The sequence below is a fragment of the Neohortaea acidophila genome, assembly GCF_010093505.1.
Source record: "Neohortaea acidophila strain CBS 113389 unplaced genomic scaffold BDY17scaffold_3, whole genome shotgun sequence".
In the NCBI taxonomy this organism is placed as follows: domain Eukaryota; kingdom Fungi; phylum Ascomycota; class Dothideomycetes; order Mycosphaerellales; family Teratosphaeriaceae; genus Neohortaea; species Neohortaea acidophila.
In genome coordinates this window covers 1047066-1063831 of record NW_022985512.1, presented here as the reverse complement: position 1 = coordinate 1063831, position 16766 = coordinate 1047066, and the positions used below count along the sequence as shown (strand labels likewise).

General features: G+C 55.7%; 7 protein-coding genes across 7 annotated transcripts; 3 read left to right on the top strand and 4 right to left on the bottom strand.

The window, feature by feature from the left end:
- Positions 1 to 280: 280 nt before the first annotated feature.
- On the top strand, positions 281 to 1588 carry BDY17DRAFT_100982 (uncharacterized protein). The gene has a single exon (XM_033729112.1). It carries the CDS (start codon positions 658 to 660, stop codon positions 1540 to 1542), a length of 885 nt encoding a protein of 294 aa, XP_033591904.1. The 5' UTR covers positions 281 to 657; the 3' UTR covers positions 1543 to 1588.
- Positions 1589 to 2089: 501 nt separating this feature from the next.
- Positions 2090 to 3340, bottom strand: BDY17DRAFT_308742 (uncharacterized protein; the record flags this gene model as incomplete). The annotated part of the gene is made up of 4 exons (XM_033735248.1): positions 2090 to 2124; positions 2175 to 2646; positions 2680 to 2810; positions 2872 to 3340. 4 exons carry the CDS (start codon positions 3338 to 3340, stop codon positions 2090 to 2092), a joined length of 1107 nt encoding a protein of 368 aa, XP_033591903.1.
- A 604-nt stretch (positions 3341 to 3944) lies between these two features.
- Positions 3945 to 4685, bottom strand: BDY17DRAFT_315761 (ubiquinone biosynthesis protein COQ7-domain-containing protein; the record flags this gene model as incomplete). Its single annotated transcript, XM_033735939.1, has 2 exons — positions 3945 to 4549; positions 4574 to 4685. 2 exons carry the CDS (start codon positions 4683 to 4685, stop codon positions 3945 to 3947), a joined length of 717 nt encoding a protein of 238 aa, XP_033591902.1.
- Positions 4686 to 5197: 512 nt separating this feature from the next.
- BDY17DRAFT_315760 (uncharacterized protein) lies at positions 5198 to 7252 on the top strand (the record flags this gene model as incomplete). Its single annotated transcript, XM_033735938.1, has 3 exons — positions 5198 to 5487; positions 5561 to 6273; positions 6336 to 7252. 3 exons carry the CDS (start codon positions 5198 to 5200, stop codon positions 7250 to 7252), a joined length of 1920 nt encoding a protein of 639 aa, XP_033591901.1.
- Positions 7253 to 7432: 180 nt separating this feature from the next.
- BDY17DRAFT_293383 (uncharacterized protein) lies at positions 7433 to 9581 on the bottom strand. Its single transcript, XM_033732976.1, has one exon. It carries the CDS (start codon positions 9555 to 9557, stop codon positions 7488 to 7490), a length of 2070 nt encoding a protein of 689 aa, XP_033591900.1. The 5' UTR covers positions 9558 to 9581; the 3' UTR covers positions 7433 to 7487.
- Positions 9582 to 10671, bottom strand: BDY17DRAFT_293382 (Alpha/beta hydrolase fold-1). Its single transcript, XM_033732975.1, has 2 exons — positions 10109 to 10671; positions 9582 to 10053 (listed from the first exon to the last, which is right to left on the bottom strand). Exons 1-2 carry the CDS (start codon positions 10526 to 10528, stop codon positions 9700 to 9702), a joined length of 774 nt encoding a protein of 257 aa, XP_033591899.1. The 5' UTR covers positions 10529 to 10671; the 3' UTR covers positions 9582 to 9699.
- Positions 10672 to 11974: 1303 nt separating this feature from the next.
- BDY17DRAFT_248048 (PHD/FYVE-zinc-finger like domain-containing protein) lies at positions 11975 to 16730 on the top strand (the record flags this gene model as incomplete). Its single annotated transcript, XM_033730874.1, has 3 exons — positions 11975 to 15974; positions 16269 to 16468; positions 16524 to 16730. 3 exons carry the CDS (start codon positions 11975 to 11977, stop codon positions 16728 to 16730), a joined length of 4407 nt encoding a protein of 1468 aa, XP_033591898.1.
- Positions 16731 to 16766: the final 36 nt, after the last annotated feature.

The following is a 16766-nucleotide window of genomic DNA, read 5'->3' as shown; positions in this document are numbered from 1 at the left end:
GGCAACGCTCCAGACATGAGAGCGGGGAAGTACGGGCGCTTGGAATGGTGGAACTTCTTGCGTTTGCTGTCACGGATGTAGAAGGGGCCGGACATTCTGCATTTTGCCCGGACGACTATAATTTTCGTCCATCAAATCCAGCCCGGTGGGTCTCTGCGCGGCCAAAACTTTCCAGCGCGCGAAAGATTCCGAGCCGGCTTACCTAATCATTTTCAGGGTCCAGCGTACCTTCCGAGTTGGGTTAGTCGCATATGTGCTTGGTGTTTGCTACAACCTGCACGACCTTGTCCGTTTTGCTTACAACAGCACATTAATCATGCGCTTTGTGCATATACTCGAAACACCAATATCTTAAATATACAGTTTCCGGCTGCTGCAAGGATCGTGACCATGACTAGACATCATGCAACGCAGGAGTTCGTCGATGTCCGTGGCTTGCATTCCATGCCGGCAGCATTGCGGCATCTTCCCGGTCTTTGCATGCAACGTATCGATCTTTGCACACGATTCTTTGAGCAGTATTACTTGCTGATTTCTGGTACTCATTCTATGACGGACAACATATAGCAAACTCACAATCAGCATGATACATAAACACATCGACGCAGATATGGCCATATCAACAGATCTCGCAACATATACGCGCTCTCGATTACAATGTCTGGGCCCCAGATACCGCCGAAGGAGTCTTCACAGCAAGTGAATCAACAGCTGATCCAGTCTGTGCAGCGCGCTCTTCTAGATACTCGGAATTTGATCAGAGACACGCCTCCACAAGGTCTTTTCCCATCCTTGCTTCATCGGGTAAGCACCGTTTGCGATCACGGCGTTGCAGAGCTCCAGAGACTCTCGGACAGGCTTGACATCCTGGGCCAGGTCAGTTGTCTCGTTGGCCACCAACCAGGTCCGCGGGAACCGGTTCGAACGCCATGCTTACATTGGCATTGCGAACAATGTCTCGTGGACTGGCTGGATGCGCGACCACGGCTATCGTGCCCACTCTGTGGACTTGAGATGAGCAGCAAGGATGATCTACGCTATCTGGAAGATGCTGTGGAGGGCCTCGAGCGTAGGCGGCACGGGCAGCTGGTGGAGATTGATCCGATACCCCTAGCACCGCCTTTGGGGCCACCGCCATTTGTGCCCCGGCGAGCACCACCGTCGATAAAATCGCCTGTGGAGCTGCCGGCAGAAGTGCCAGCGGAACTGCCGGCGGACCCGATTGCGGAGGAACTCGTCCAGCCATTACAAAGAGTTCCTGCCCGGGCCAACAATCGCGCGCAATCCGCTCCAGGCGCGGCATCTTCTGGCTCACAATCTCCAGCGCAGTACGACCCGCTGCAATCGCCACTCCCGGCTCCTCAACCCAAGCGGCCGCTGCCGTGGGACGTCATCAAAGAATGGACCACGGCCAATGATACCTGTTCAATCGATCCGCAAATGCTATCACTTTCCCCACGAGCGGATAGCGCATCTGTGAGAGCGGGGAAGAGGAAGGCTGGACCACATGATAATTGGAAAGACACGGAGGGCAAGCGCTGAGGTGTCTATTCTGCGCCTGCATTATATTGCTACGAAGCGGTCTATCATTGATGGTAGTTCCAATTAAAGTATCGAAGTCCTCTTCCTTCACATGCAAGCCTCTCGCGCAGATCTGCCCAGCACACATTCTCCGCCTGTCCCGGCCACATCTCTAACCCTCGTCGCTTGCATTTGCACTCATTCGGGCTCCGCCTTGACCACCTTCCTTTTCTTCTCCTGCGGCTCTCTATCCTGCCCAACGCCCTGTTCTCCAACATCGTCGTCCTTGTTCATCCCCCCACTAGCCTCGTCAATCGAATTCGCACTCATCGATGTCCCTTCATCACTCTCGCTAGACTTTCTTTTCTTTCCTCGCGGCTCTCCGTTCTGCTCGACAACCTTTCCGCCGGCACTGCTGTCTTTGCTCATCCTGCGCGTAGCCACTCCTTCTTCAGCAGCGACCCCAGACGCCATCTCGCTTGTAGGTCGCGGGTGTTTGCGAGGCCTACCTCGCGGCCGCTTGACCTTCACCTCACCATCATCGTGCACTCCCGTGGCTCCAATCACACTATCTTTCCTTGCAGACTTCGCAGCTGGGGCTCTCTTCATAGCAGCATCGTCAGCCGCCTGCTTCGCAATCTCGGAAGACTTACGCTTCCGACCGCGCAGTCTCTTCACCATGGTATCTTCTTCAGATTCATCGGCCTTGTCGACGGCGGTGGTTGTGTCCGCCGGGTCTGCAAGCACGTCGCCTTCCTCCGTTTCCTGTTTCACGTCGGCATCTGCAGAGAGAGAGGATTTGCGTGATTGACGACGTGGATGTTGCACCGTAATCGTATCTTCCACTTGCTCGTTTGTCGTGGCTTCATCGGCGCTGGTCTTGCTCGGTAGCTTCGGGGTGCTCGTCTTGCCCGGTAGCTTCGGGGTGGTCGTCTTGGCCGGGAACTCCGCGTCGGTGTGTTTGCCCACTTGGTCTGCGGCGACGCTGGTCTCCACAACTTCATCGTCTCCCACAATGACGTTCGAAAGGGGATGTTTGCTTGGTCTGCCATCTCCCTTCTTCTCCGGGATGAGAATGCTGTCGACGATCTTCGGCCCCAGGTCGGTATACTCCACTTCCTTCCCCTGCAACATGGGCGGCGTAGAGCGCACACGCACACTGTCCGATTCGATGTTGTACTCCAAGACGCGCTTGTTGTTCGGTTTGAAAGTCGCCAGGGCTTCGACAAAGGCTGGTGGATCGCTGCCTGTTGACCCGAAGCCTTTGTTTGCATCGAACAGCACCCAGTCTGGATAGTCAAGTTAGCGGAGGTCTCGTGGGATATGCAGCGAATGCAAGGGAAAACGTACTAGGGCGATCAGGGTTCAGGCGGAGCGGTTTATACGTCTCCTTGTCCGCTTTCAAGACATTCTTCTTCACCCCTCTCTCCCTCTTCTCCCTAAGAACCTGGGCTTTCGCAACACCGTCGTAGATACATCCTGGCATTGCCGGGTCCCAGTCGGCATCTTTGCGGCTGATCATCTCCGTGACTTCATCCGCGGCGAAGCCAAAGGCATCCAAGTCCTTCTTCATCTCGGCTGGCGTGTGGCGAGGAGTGACGAAGGGCGGTCCCTTTGTCTCATTGCGAGGATTTTTCGAAACGCGTTCCGATGGCAGGAATGCAGGGAGGCCTTTGTCTTTTGCTGAGGGGCTGTTGGACGAGTTGGTTGATTTGGAAGAGCCGGAACTGAGGCGAGCTCCTTTTCCAGGCGGAGACACGCTGGAAGATGAGGTTTTGGGGGACTTGCTGGACTTGCTGGACTTCTTTCTGCGCGCCATGGCTAAAGATGTTTTCGAGTGGTGTTGGAGTGGTGATAAGGTAGTTGCAATGCAGTTGAATGATGAATGCAGGGGGTGCAGACGGCAAGGTCAGACTGTGAATGATAAAGATGGGAAGGAAGCGAGATGTTCGTGGAAAGTGCAAGGTGAAGGGCGTGTCTAGTACTGTCGTTGAAACAATAAGTTTTGGTGACAATACGACAACCGTGACAATGGGAGGAAATGAAGTGGCTGGGAGGACGACTAGGTTTACACACATGCGCATCCGCAGCCCGTCCAGCGCTCCAACCACGCGGCCTTCACCATTTCGACAAGTGAAGGAACGAGTGAAGGACTTGTCCACTCTGAGAGTCTTCTCATGATCCATTCAAAACTCGTGGGGATCTCGGGGAGACGAAGGTCATCGTGATGGTCGAGCAAGTCGGGGCATGTTTCAGGGGCTGCCGTCATCGTCATCGCCTGTTGCCGCTTCGCCGTCGCGCATGTAGTGTCGCATCGCATGTCTCGTAGATTGTCCACCACATAACTAAAATCAACGATGGCAATGACATTTGTCGCAAGTTTCACATCCGCTTTCATGCCAAGTCGCCTGGTTGCTCTCATGTCACACCCTCTCGCTGACCCAGATTGCGCCGCGACACCCCGCCCGGATCACGCCGGTCAACAGTTCGTATGGGTTGGCCTCTTTCGCATCGTTCTCCACTGCATGATCCAAATGCTCTAACTCCTCGTCTCGACATTTGCGGATCACGCCAAGTAGGCCCTGCAATTCCTCCCCCACGGCCTCCCCCCGGGCTTGCCTCGCCTCCACCCACGTCAACAGCTCCTTGACTTGGTTGTTGTAATGCTCGCCAATCTCCGTTTCCACGGCCTCTGTGCACGCCATGCTGGCTTCCCTTCCCATGACTCCCGTCGCCCATCCGAGCCCTGCCGCGAGTGTGGACCAGACGGGGTACATGGCAGTGGGGCGAATGCGATGTTTCGCCATCAAGTGATTGAACGTCGAAAAGTGCCCGGCTTCCTGCTCGTACATGTGCTTCATTAAGTTGCGAAGGGAGGGATGGGATTTGAGCAAGGGCGGAGTTTGAGCGGAATAGATGAGGGTTGCTGCCAGTTCGCCCGCCTGATTGACGCGCAGGGCGGATTCCAGGTATTTTTTCTGCTCCAAATCCAGGCCTGTGCGAGCCAGAGGGTCTTGACGTCTTCCGACTGGGGTTGATGTGAAGTTGCGACGGCATCCAGTTGGTGAGTTTCGGGCTTTTAATTGAAAAGCCAAGGGCGTCAGGCGAGATCTAGTGGATAGATGGACAACAGGCATCGTCTCCCGTAGGAAAAGAAGGGCCATGATGTATGTCTAAGTCGCAGAGGTGCGTAAAGTCGATGGATTAGATCATCTGAGCAGTTGTGTCGCAGAGAAGCAAAGGCACGTTAAAAGTAATGCATCGCACGTGTCGAAGAGTGAAGTTCAAGTGAGATCGTCATGGAAATTCACGGCACCCTTGCACCAGTCGCGCCAATCGGCAGCATCGCCGGGCTCGGCGCAGCGCGCCCGGCTCCTCCCGCCGCCATCACTTTTGCACCGCCATTCCACGTCAATAGAGCGACGACAATACCACACCAGCCAGGCCGGTTATTGTTCGTCTTTTCACCCTCCACTCATTTAATAGATCGAGATCTAGCGCTCCAAGACCTCTGATTTGGACATCCTTCGCGTCTTCTGAGAGAGCAAACCCCCTCGTTAGCCCCTGCCCAACCCCTCCTGTCCTTCACGAGAACCCGACTCCACTCGCCGCACCTCAGCCCTCGAGATCTGTCTGCACCAGTCACACCTTCCATTCACTCTTCGAACCAGCAATCATGTCGGCAGACGAGCTCGATGTCGACGCCGAACTTTTGGCCATGGCGGGAGACGATAGCTCCGACGGCGAGTCAGAGGCCCCTGACGAGCAAACCCAACTCGTCAATCACGAGCTGCGCAGCCCAAGTGAAGAAGTCAAGCCAAGCGTGGAGAAACCAACAGTTGATGAGCCTCCTCCAAGTGCAAGGCGTGGAGTTGCCCAAAAAGTGAGGAAGAGGAGAAAGAAGGCCGATCGAGATCGTCGACGTGACCAGGAAATCCTGGACGACCTGGACGATTTGGACGACGGGTGAGTGCTTGAGCGAGCAAACACCGCGCTCACTTACATAAGCCGCAGACTGACATCTTCGCTTTTCCTACAGCTCTTCCTCCGCTCCTGCATCTCCAGGCTCAGAAGCTATGATGGATCCCGGCAGCGACGCCGATGCCCCAGCGTCACCCATCGACCCCCAAGAAGATGCCGCCCTTTACCCTTATGACGGAAAGTTCCTTTCAGCCGAAGACCGCCGAAACATCCTCAGCCTGCCGGAAATCGAACGAGAGTCCATCCTTGCCGAACGTGCTGCTGAAGTGCTCAAGCGCCAGCAGGACCTGCAGCTTCAAAAAGCCTTCGCCACTTCACAAGCCCAAGCAAGCAAGAATCAGAAACGCAAGGCTGCCGCAGCAGACTTGGACGATGGTGTCAGAAAGAGCAGCCGCGCCAAGACCGAAAAGACTGGACGCAGCGCCTTGGATGACTACAAGAAGGCTCGTGAAGCTAAGGGTGCTGAGAGGACCTCAAGACTCGATGCTGGCGGTCGCAGCGGAAAGCGCTCTCTGTCAGCCTCAGCATCAGACCGTGACGCAGATGGTGAGAGCGAGGTGGAGTGGGCAGAGCCTGCCTCGAAGTCTCGCCGAGACGAGCCAGCAGCCGAGCTCAAAGACGTCGATCGATGCCGCATCGGCCGCTCAGCTTTTGCAAAGATTCACTTTTACCCTCACTTCGAAGAGACCATGAAGGGCTGCTTCGCTCGCGTCAGCATCGGCATGAATCGCGAGACTGGACAGAACATGTATCGCATGACGCAGATCAAAGGCGAGTCACAGCGTGCCCTACCCGACTTCACTGTCCGTCATGCTGACTTCTTCGATGCACAGGTTTCACCCCAGGCAAACCTTACACGCTGGAACTTCCCAACGGGAAGACCTACCAGACCGATACCTACGCTCTCGTTTCTCACGGGCTGGCTGAGAAGCCATGGCCGTTCTCTGCCTGCTCTGACTCCGCCTTCACCGATGCCGAGTTCCAACACTACAAGGCTACGCTCGAGAAAGAACGGATCCGCCTCCCAAAGCGCCTCTGGCTCCATCAGAAACTCGACGACCTCCACCGCTTCCTCAACATCGACTGGGACGAATTGACTCTGCAAGGCAAATTTACGCGACAAAGGGAAATGCAGAACCGCGTGAATCCCGCCAACATTGTGAACGTCAAGCGTCAGGACATCCTGCGACGCAAACACGAGGCAGAAGAGACTGAAGACGGTGAAGAGATCGCAAGATGTGATGCCGAACTCGCAGCTTTGGAGAATAATACCGCCATCAGCAACAGCGCCTCGAAAGCCAAGCCAAGCCCCGTCAAACCACTCGCGGCAGCAGCGCAGTCGTCGCAAGAACGCCTCGCCCTCATCAACCAGAAGAATCGCGGCAAGAATGCAGACGACGTGCGGAAGGCTTTGCTTGAGGAGCGCAAGAAGCTGCATCGCGAACGGGAAAAGGCCGCAGCAATGGCAAAAGCAAAGGCCGCAGCGGACGCCGAGAGGAAGAAGGCTGAGCTGCTTGGTGTGCCCGGCGGTGACATGGCGGAGTTGTTCGGGAGCGATCTCTCTCGCGCCGGCACGCCGATGAGCGGCACGAGCACCCCAGGGGGCATGAGAAGGAGCAGGGCGAGCACGCCGATGAATGGGCATGGAGCGATGAAGAAGGACCGCTCGGGCTTAGGCATGATGCTTGGGAAGAAGAAGGTCGATGACGAGCTGGGAGGCTTGGATCTGGGGATTGACGTGGAGATCTGACAGACTTCACTCTGCTCCGGCTCGAGTCGAGAGTGGCACTGCGTTCCAGTGGGGTGAGAATGGGAACTGCTTCGCGTGACGTGGGAATGGCTACTACAGCATAGCACAATGGTGGGGAGGGGGTTGACTTTAAGAGAGGGATTGAATATTGGACTCGTAGATCTTGAATTGCAAGCTGCGATACTCATCACATTGTTCCATCGTCTAGGACGTGCGCGTGAGGAGGAGCAAGCCTCTAGAATCCCAATTCGCCTGTAGTGTCTTGCTTGGGCGGCGCGCCTTTCGGCTTGCGCAGGAATGACTCAAGCAAGACACTCGCAGCCGCGGACACATTCAAACTATCGATACCAACATCTAGACCATCGCCGGCCGACAGTCCACCTTCGATCGAAACAAATGCATCGGCTCGTCTCTTCAAATTCTCTCGCAGACCTTCTCCCTCAGCTCCCAAGATGAGAATGCAAGGATGGTGCAACAAGGGCGAGGAGGAAGCCAACAGAGAGGTGCTCATATGTGGCGTTCTTGAGTGCTGTGGGTGATCACCATCCTCTGACGTGCTAGAGGATGCAGGGGCGACCGCGGCGTAGACTTTCCACCCGGCTTTCGCAGACTCGTAGACGAAACCACTCGGCTTGGGCAAAGCTAGGAGCTGGGCGGCATCGCAAGCCCCTGAAGCCGCCTTGGCGAGGGCCGGAGAGCTGATTTTGGCGCATGTGTTCGTAGCGAATGCGACCGCATCCACGCCGTAGAAGTAGCACGTTCGCAGGATGGATCCGACGTTCCCGGGGTCTGTGATGCCGTCCAGCATGACGATGAATGGGTGGCGCCAGGAGTCTGCTTTGGTGGGGAGAGACTGAGGTGCGCCGTTCACTGCGGCATCCTCTGCACTCTGCCAGTTCAGTACGAGAGGAACGTCGCCGGACCTGCGGTTTGGAGTGCCTAGTGCCAACACAGGTGGAGCAGGAGGGATCGAGGCTTCCAGAACGACACCGTTATGCGCTCGTTCTTCGGACATGCGGTCAAGAAGTCTGGGATTGACGTTTTTGTCGATTGATATGCCAGTTTCGCGAGCCAGACGCTCGATGGATCGTCCCTGTGCTTCACGAGTAGTCACTCGAGGCTGGAGGTAGAGCTTGTACAGCTTGCGACGCCGGCCTTGCAAAGCGGCGAATATCACGTTGAAGCCGTATAGAAAGGTGCTGGCCGCATTGCTGTACGGGACGGAGATGGGGTTATCGTCGTCGACCTCCTCGTTCTCCGAGCGAGCTATGCTGATTCGATCACCGCGAGGCGTGCGAGTAATAGACAACGATTGCCGGGCTGATGCAGATGCTGCTGCATGCTCCGATGCTGGTTCTTTCTTAACAGAGGCTCCTGCGGCTGGCACGAGCTTGCTCCGCTCCTCGGCATCCATGATATCAACCAACACCTTCTCGTCCGATGAGCCATCTTCGAAGATTAACTGGACGCTCCTCTCCGGTCGGTTGAACCACAATCTCGGAATTGTGCCGGCTTCCTTGCGCCAGCCCCATAGCTCGGACGGGAACTCGGCGGTCAGGGCGCGATGGATAGGCTTGCTGAGCCATGATCCAGCCTTGAACTTCTGATTGACTGTCCGCAGCAGTCGACGGACCTCCGATAAGCTTCGTTCATTGGAATTTCCAGATCGCAGTGTAGTCAGTGGTTGCTTGAGTTGGGCAAATATGGCGTTGATCGAGTCTTGCTCGTTGACTTCATTGAAGCGGGGCTTGGGCGACGTCTCCTTCGATCCATCGGTAGCGCTATCTTTCCCTGGTTGGTGGTCTCGGCGTATCGTGAAACGCTGCCTTGGGGATGAGGCTTCAGATCGATCTGGTTCCGCATCGGCGGCTTCGAACTTCCTCGCGTTCTCGCGTCCTGCCTGATGCCAGCGTGAAAGATTAAAAGGGGAGCGCTGTTGGGCGGGACTGGCGGTCTTGCTCCTTTGTTGGCCTTCGACGAAGCGCTGCCTTGGAGATGATGCATTTGCTCGGTCAGCTTCCTTGCTGGCGAGTTGCCGATATCCTGGATTTATACGATCTCTCTGCTGCCAGCGCGGAGGCTCACGTGTCAAAGAGGAGCGTTGTTGAGTCGGCCTGGCATGGTCACTCCTCTGTATCCTCGAGAACCTTTCGCCAACATCTCGCCGCCCTCGCTCGGCGGATTTGGTGGCGCGCAGTCCACGGTTGATGGCTGATGTGGTCGATACAGACCGGCATGATGTCCGAACCCAGGCCCGCACTGTTCTCTGAATCCACACTCGCGAGGTTGGGCAGCCGGTGGACATTGCCTTATGGGTTAGTTTGGAACCGTTCGTCAGAGACGTCCTCCAAGAAATTATTCTGCTAAGAATGCCCCCGGGGTGTGGAGCGAACCAATCACAGGCGAGGGCAGTCTCCATCTCTAGTTAAGGTACGCGCCTACGTGCATCATCTCACAATATCCTTCTCCCCCGCTGCCCGTCTCAGCACCCTCGCTAGCCAATCAGGCCGACTGATCATAAGACAATGGCCACCGCCTTCACACGTCTCCACGCAATCAATGGCATTTGGCTGATCCTGATTGATCATGTAGTCCACCACTTCCCTCGAGATACTCGACTTGTCTTCAGTACCAATTACGTAGGTCGATGGGATATGTCGCCACGCCGCGTAAGTGACGGGGGTAACATAGACACCCTCGCTTTGGTGCTTCAATTCAGAGATCCATTTCATTGCTTCTTCGTCGCTCAGATCGTTGTAGAAGACGTTTCGGGCATCTTCATCTGTGACGGTGGCCACGCCCTTCTTGGGCATAATCAGCTTTTGCGCGTGTGGACACCTAACAATATCCACTCACCATCTTGTCCATCTTCATCCAATTGGGGACGGTCGAGTGATCCCCTGCAGGCCAGCATTGAAATCCAACGGGCATCGCGAGAGCCATGATATACACCAAGCGCTCAATGCCACCCTTCAGCGACTGTGCCTTGCGGTCTTGAGTGCTCAGCCCTTTGGCAGCCTCAGAAGTGACCAAGCCATTGACCGAGTGGCATACTATAATCACGTATTTCTCTTCTTTCTCGATCAATTTCTGCAAGCAATGTCGAATGACTTGAACATCCTCGTTCCAATCTTGATGAGCTGGCTCTGCGCCCACTGATGGCATTTCCAGTCCAATTGTTTGGTACCCATGCGCTTCCAGAGTCTTTGTGGTCGCGGAATATATCTCAGCGGAGTGCCATGCGCCAGGCACAACGACGAAGGTAGGCTTAGACATGGTAGGGAAACTGCAGCGGACAATTCGAACCTCGTTGAGACGGACTTGCGGGGAATGGGCAGGACTAGGGGGTTTCTGGCTGTCTGGAGGTGGCTGCGTTCAACTACAGTCATTACGGGATAAGAAGTAAGCTGATCTCATCAGTAGAGCTTCCTTTAGCAGCAGTGAATCGCTTCTCTGCACATCGCCTGGCGCTTGTCAGCCGTCAGGGAAGCCGCTATCCCCGATTAGGTAGGAAGTGTTGGATAAATTAAGTCGTGGAACAGATCTGCGAATCACTGCGACCTCGCGCTGCCAAACGCGTGAAAGGTCACGAATGTTCTAATCTTCGCCCGCGCCATCCCTCCTCTTCCTTCCCTCAATTCCTGTTCGAGAATGCTCTCTGCACGTCGGCGACCCCGTATTGGACAGCGGTGTCTCCTTTCCAGCGATCACCAAACAAGACCGCGGATTTAGCATGGCCTACCACTTCCAACCGCAAGCCGACTCCTCCGACGATGAGCAGGTCGACATCACCTCATGGCAGACCGCTGCCAGACCAAAGTCAGCTTCGGCGCCGGTGGCTACAATGAACGGAGCGACTCATTCCCAACCCAAAGCCCGGCCCCGTTCCACCATGTCGCATTCCAACGGCAGCGCCTCTGAGGGGGACGTTGATGAAGAGCAAGGGGATGGTGCGGTGCTTGGTTCAGATATGCCTCATTCCAGCAACGTGCAACAAGCGGAGCCTACCACTAGTAAATCGGAATCTTCAGAAGCAAGCTTGACTGCTCCTTCCTTCACTTTCATAAACCAAACAGTCTCCTCCTCGTCTTCTTCCAACGAGGAAGACTTGCTTCAGAGTGAGCTGCGTCCGAAGGCCCAAAAAAGTAGAGTTCTTGCTCCTATCATCCCTCGCATTCGACCGGAAGATATGGACGACGACATTCTGGACTTCACAACCGGCGGAGACGATGTGCGCAGTGTGATTGAGGAGATCGCAGGAAAGCATGGAGGCACCTGGTACAGGGTTGAGTATGCAGACTTTCGCGTTCGTGAGGTAAGTCTTGCTCTACTTTTGCAATCCTCACGCCGCGTTTTGCACGCCACGCACGATGTTGAAGCTTGCCCGTCATCATCGATCTTGCAATGCAAAAGAACTCACTTTGAAGAATGATGAAGCCTCACTTGAGCCTTGCTTCGCTACCTTCGGCAAGCTTCACTTCGCCAGTTTGGCATGTGCAAACCCCTGACAAACCTTGGCGCACTGCTTTTCTTGTACCCTTTGCGAGCGCCGCAAATCCTTCTACCCAAACGTTCATTCCAAGGCAAGTCTGACCATTGTTGCGGGGACAGATCACATTCGACGACCTCTTGAAGCACAAGAACGGACAAAGCGCATTAGACGACTTCGAAAACGGTCGCATTCGAGATTCATCGGCTGGAGCACGGTCGGCCAACAAGAAGATGACGTCCACAAGACCTGGAAGGAAGTCGACACGTCGCCCTGGCTATGTGAGCACGGTGGATGCGGTGCCCCTCTCGGACGACAACGACGATGATGGTTCCGCCGGACGATCTCGCACTCGCGGCCGCAAGCGCAAGCAGACCGAAATTGAGTACACTAGCGACGGTGGCTCGGACAGCGACGGAACCGATTCGGAGCAAGATCAACGGAAGAGACGCACTCGCTTCAGCGACGGGCCTGGCCGGAATCTGCGGCGAAGATCGCATCCCACATACACCAATGAGCTGCAGGCCGACGATGGCGATGACAGTGACGATGCGCCCTTCCTCAACTCTGACCTTACCACCACCAAGCCTCGTCGGGGTAAGCCTAATCTGCGCGGATCCCGGACCATCGAGACTGGCGAGAATGGCATTGGCTATGAGATACGCAGAGGGGGCCGAGTTGGAGAGCGTCAGTCGGGACGCTCGACAAGACATCAAGGCGGCATGCAGGAGGTCGGCGAGATGCAGATCTATCGATCGGATTCCGACGAGGCCACTCAGGCGCCGCCGCCCAAGCCGAAAATCACCGGAGCGCGTGAACAGTTTAAGACCCTGCCGCGCAACGACGAATTCCGCATGCGGCACATCCAGCAGTGTGATAGTTGTTCCGAGGGACCAAACTTCGCCCCATTGATCTATTGTCAAGGCTGCACAGTCGCCTACCACAAGTCGTGTCTGGGGAACCGAAGCACCCGTGAGCACTTGGTGACGAAAATCAGCGAGGACTTCTCTGTCCTGCAGTGTCGTCGCTGCGTCGCCTTCAACCGCAAGAAGAACCCCACTGCACCAGACCTGGGAAAGTGCGTGGACTGTCGCGAGCATGGGTCCGCTTGCTTACCCTTTCGCCCCCGCAAAACGCCCGCTCAGGAGCACAAAGAGCGCGAGGACAACGATGGCCAAGATCCGATCTACCCCGTCCATGCCTCACGCATCAATCACGTCGACAACGTCCTCTTCCGCTGCCTGTTTTGCTACCGCGCCTTCCATTTCGACCACCTTCCTTCCCGCTCCGACATTATTGATATGGACGTCGACGTGGATGCGGAGCAGCGCTTCCGTGAATACAGCCGAGACTGGAAGTGCAAAGAGTGCCTCACTATGCCGGGCAAGGTATCCGGCTTGATTGCGTGGAAGCCGATCGAGGAAGACAATTACGACCCGGCAGTGCCCGTTGAGAGCGTCGATGAAGACGACAAAGCGTACTTGGTCAAATGGGCCGAGATGTCCTACTTCCGCGCATGTTGGATGCCCGGCGCCTGGGTCTGGGGTATCGCTGCCGTGGGCACACGTCATGCTTTCCTGAAGCGCGACGACAGCCAGCACCCAAAGATGAGGACGGAAGACGCCATCCCAGAAGACTACCTGCGCGCGGACATTGTGCTTGACATCAAATATACAAGCGTAGTCGATATTCGGGGCGAAGAAATCGACAAGGCGCGCATCCGCGAAGTCGACAAGGCTTTGGTGAAGTACAAGGGACTCGGGTATGAAGATGCGGTGTGGGAGGCACCGCCTTCTCCGGAAGACGGCGATCGATGGGCGGATTTCGTCATGGCATACAACGATTGGGTTTCTGGGCGCTATGTACGCCTGCCGAAACCAACGACCATCCGATCTCGCCTGGAGAAAGCGCGGTCACAGGATTTTGCCAAATTGGAGAAGACAAAACAGCCGGACAACTTGGAAGGGGGCGAGCTCATGAAATACCAAATTGAGGGCGTGAACTGGCTCTACTACAAATGGCATCGCCAGCAAAACGCCATCCTCGCCGACGAGATGGGCCTTGGGAAAACGATTCAGATCATCGGCTTCCTCGCTACACTCGTTGCTGACTGGAACTGCTTTCCCTTTCTGGTGGTCGTTCCCAACTCCACCTGCCCCAACTGGCGGCGCGAGGTGAAGCGATGGGCGCCCTCCTTACGGGTCGTCGCTTACTATGGTTCGAGAGAAAGCAGGGACCTCGCACATCGCTATGAGCTCTTCCCAGAAGCTTCGAAAGAGCTCCGTTGTCACATCGTAGTGACAAGTTACGATGCTGCGCAGGATGAAAATTGCCGCAAATTCTTCCGCAGTGTGCAATGGCAAGGCCTGATTGTCGACGAAGGTCAGCGGCTCAAGAACGACAAGAACATGCTGTACTCCGCGCTTGGCGCGCTCAAGTGCCCCTTCAGAATCTTACTCACCGGCACACCACTGCAGAACAACCAGCGCGAGCTCTTCAATCTGCTTCACTTCCTGGACGAGAGCTATGACGCCGCCCAACTTGAGGAGGAATACGCAGATCTGGACTCTAGCAAGATCACGAAGCTGCATGACTTGATCCGGCCGTTCTTCTTGCGACGAACGAAGGCGCAGGTCCTCACCTTCCTACCACCAATGGCACAGATTATCGTTCCCGTGAGCATGACCATCGTTCAAAAGAAGGTGTATCGGACGATCTTAGCGAAGAACCCGGAGTTGATGAAAGCCATCTTCAGCTCGGAGTCTACGCTGAAGCAGGGGGAACGAGCGAATTTGAACAATATCCTCATGCAGCTACGCAGATGTCTTTGCCATTCCTTTGTCTACAGTAGAGGCATTGAGGATAAAGACGTCCCATACTCTACATCACACCGGAACCTGGTCGATGCCAGCTCCAAGCTGAAGCTTCTGGAAGTCCTGCTCCCCAAACTAAAGGAGCGTGGCCACCGGGTCTTAATATTCAGCCAGTTCTTAGACATGTTAAGCATGGTCGAGGACTTTTTGGAAGGTATGGCCCTGCAGTACCAACGACTGGACGGCACCATTGGCACGCTGCAGAAGCAGAAGCGCATCGACGAGTTCAATGCGCCAGACTCAACCCTGTTCGCCTTCTTACTCTCTACAAGAGCAGGAGGTGTAGGCATCAATCTCGCCACGGCTGACACCGTGATCATCTTGGATCCTGATTTCAATCCTCATCAAGACATCCAAGCCTTGTCTCGCGCTCACCGAATTGGACAGCATAAGAAAGTGCTGTGCTTTCAACTCGTCACACGTGCCTCAGCAGAAGAGCGCATCATGCAAATGGGTCGCAAGAAGCTGGCTCTTGACCACGTGTTGATCCAGGAAATGGACACGGACGATGTCGAGCAGAACGACCTGGCTTCCATTCTGAGACATGGCGCAGGCGAGCTGTTCGAAGACACCGGCGAACAGGACATCGTGTATGATGGGCCAAGCGTTGACCGTCTATTGGACCGCAGTCACATGGAAGATACGCAGTCTGGTGCAGACAAGAGCGCGGAGACCCAGTTCTCTTTTGCGAGGGTCTGGGCCAACGATCAAGGATCTCTCCAAGATGAGATGGCGGATGAGCCCGTGGAGCAAGCGCCAGATCCTGGTGTTTGGGCGAACATCCTCAAAGAGCGCGAGCGCGTTGCAGCTGAAGAGGCGGCCGCCAAAGCAGATGGGTACGGCCGGGGTCGCAGAGCTCGAATGAATGTCGACTACAACAACGACCGAGCTCCCGAAGGCGTTGACGCGATGGACATCACACCAGTCAAAGGGCTCAAGGTCAAGAACAGTGAGGAGAGTGATACTGACTTTCAGGCCGAAGCGAGCGAGGCCGACGACGAACCGAGCGAAGTTGAGGATGACGGCGATGAGCTCGGTGGCAGGCATGGTGGCGAGGATGATGCTAAACATGACGCAGGCCGCAAGAAATCTGGTAAGCATTCACTCTCTTCTACCGTTGTGCCGCCGACCCCCGCGGCCACTCCGAGAAAACGCAAGCCCAGCAGCACTGCCAGCCTTTCGAAGCAGTTGAAGAAACCTGGTGGTGCTCGCGGCAAGGGCATCAAGCTTTGCATCAGTAGCCCGAAAGCTGCTCCGCACACGGCCTCTGCTTCCAAACTGAAGAGGAGCGTTGCGAGCAAGCCGTCTTCTGCTCGCACACCCAAAGCAGCTGGCGTCAAGAGCAAGATGGCAAAGACTGGTGATGTGGCGTCTGCTCCCATTGAGCCTACTGCTACAAAGACTCCAGCCGTCCAGCAGCTCGACGAGGCTGAAGTGCTCGGCAAAGGCACCAATGAAGAACCCATTGTGCTTGATGACGACAATACGGACTATGGAACTCCCCCGTCCATCTCAGACGACATAACAGAGACCATCACAACCCACGACCTGAAATAAGTGCTTACGAACATCGCTACAGCAGATTCCCTGGGCTTCCGACGCTCCATCATTCCTGTCACCAAATACGTCCCCGCGGGTGCCCCAAATCCACCAGATCAACATGCCAAATTCCAAGCTCATCAGCCCAGCGATATGATTTCAATCACCACCGGTCTCATGTGTGTGGCATGCCGCACGTATCATCCGCCGGGCAAATGCCCTCTTAAGATTGCCGGAGTGGAGCACTGCAACTTGTGTGGCATGGCTCATTACGGCTCTGCGAGGGTGTGCCCGCACATTCAGTCGGAGACGCAGGTGTGTATCGACAGCAGAGGACACGAGAGGACGTCTGTTAACTGATGACATGTAGGTGCGGCAAATGCTTGAAGCACTCAAGTATTCAAACGAGCCGCAGCATCTTGTCGCTGAAGCCCGGCGCTACTTGCGTGGATTGAAGGGCAATCTCGTGCAGATGAAGAAGCAGGCGGAGTTGAAGAGGCAAGCGGCGCGTGAGGCGCGTGAGGCGCAGAACGAACCGGCTTTCCAAATGGCCAGGGCCCCGACTTGGAGAGGGTGAAGGATTCAACGACTACAGGGAGGGGGAAATGGAGTC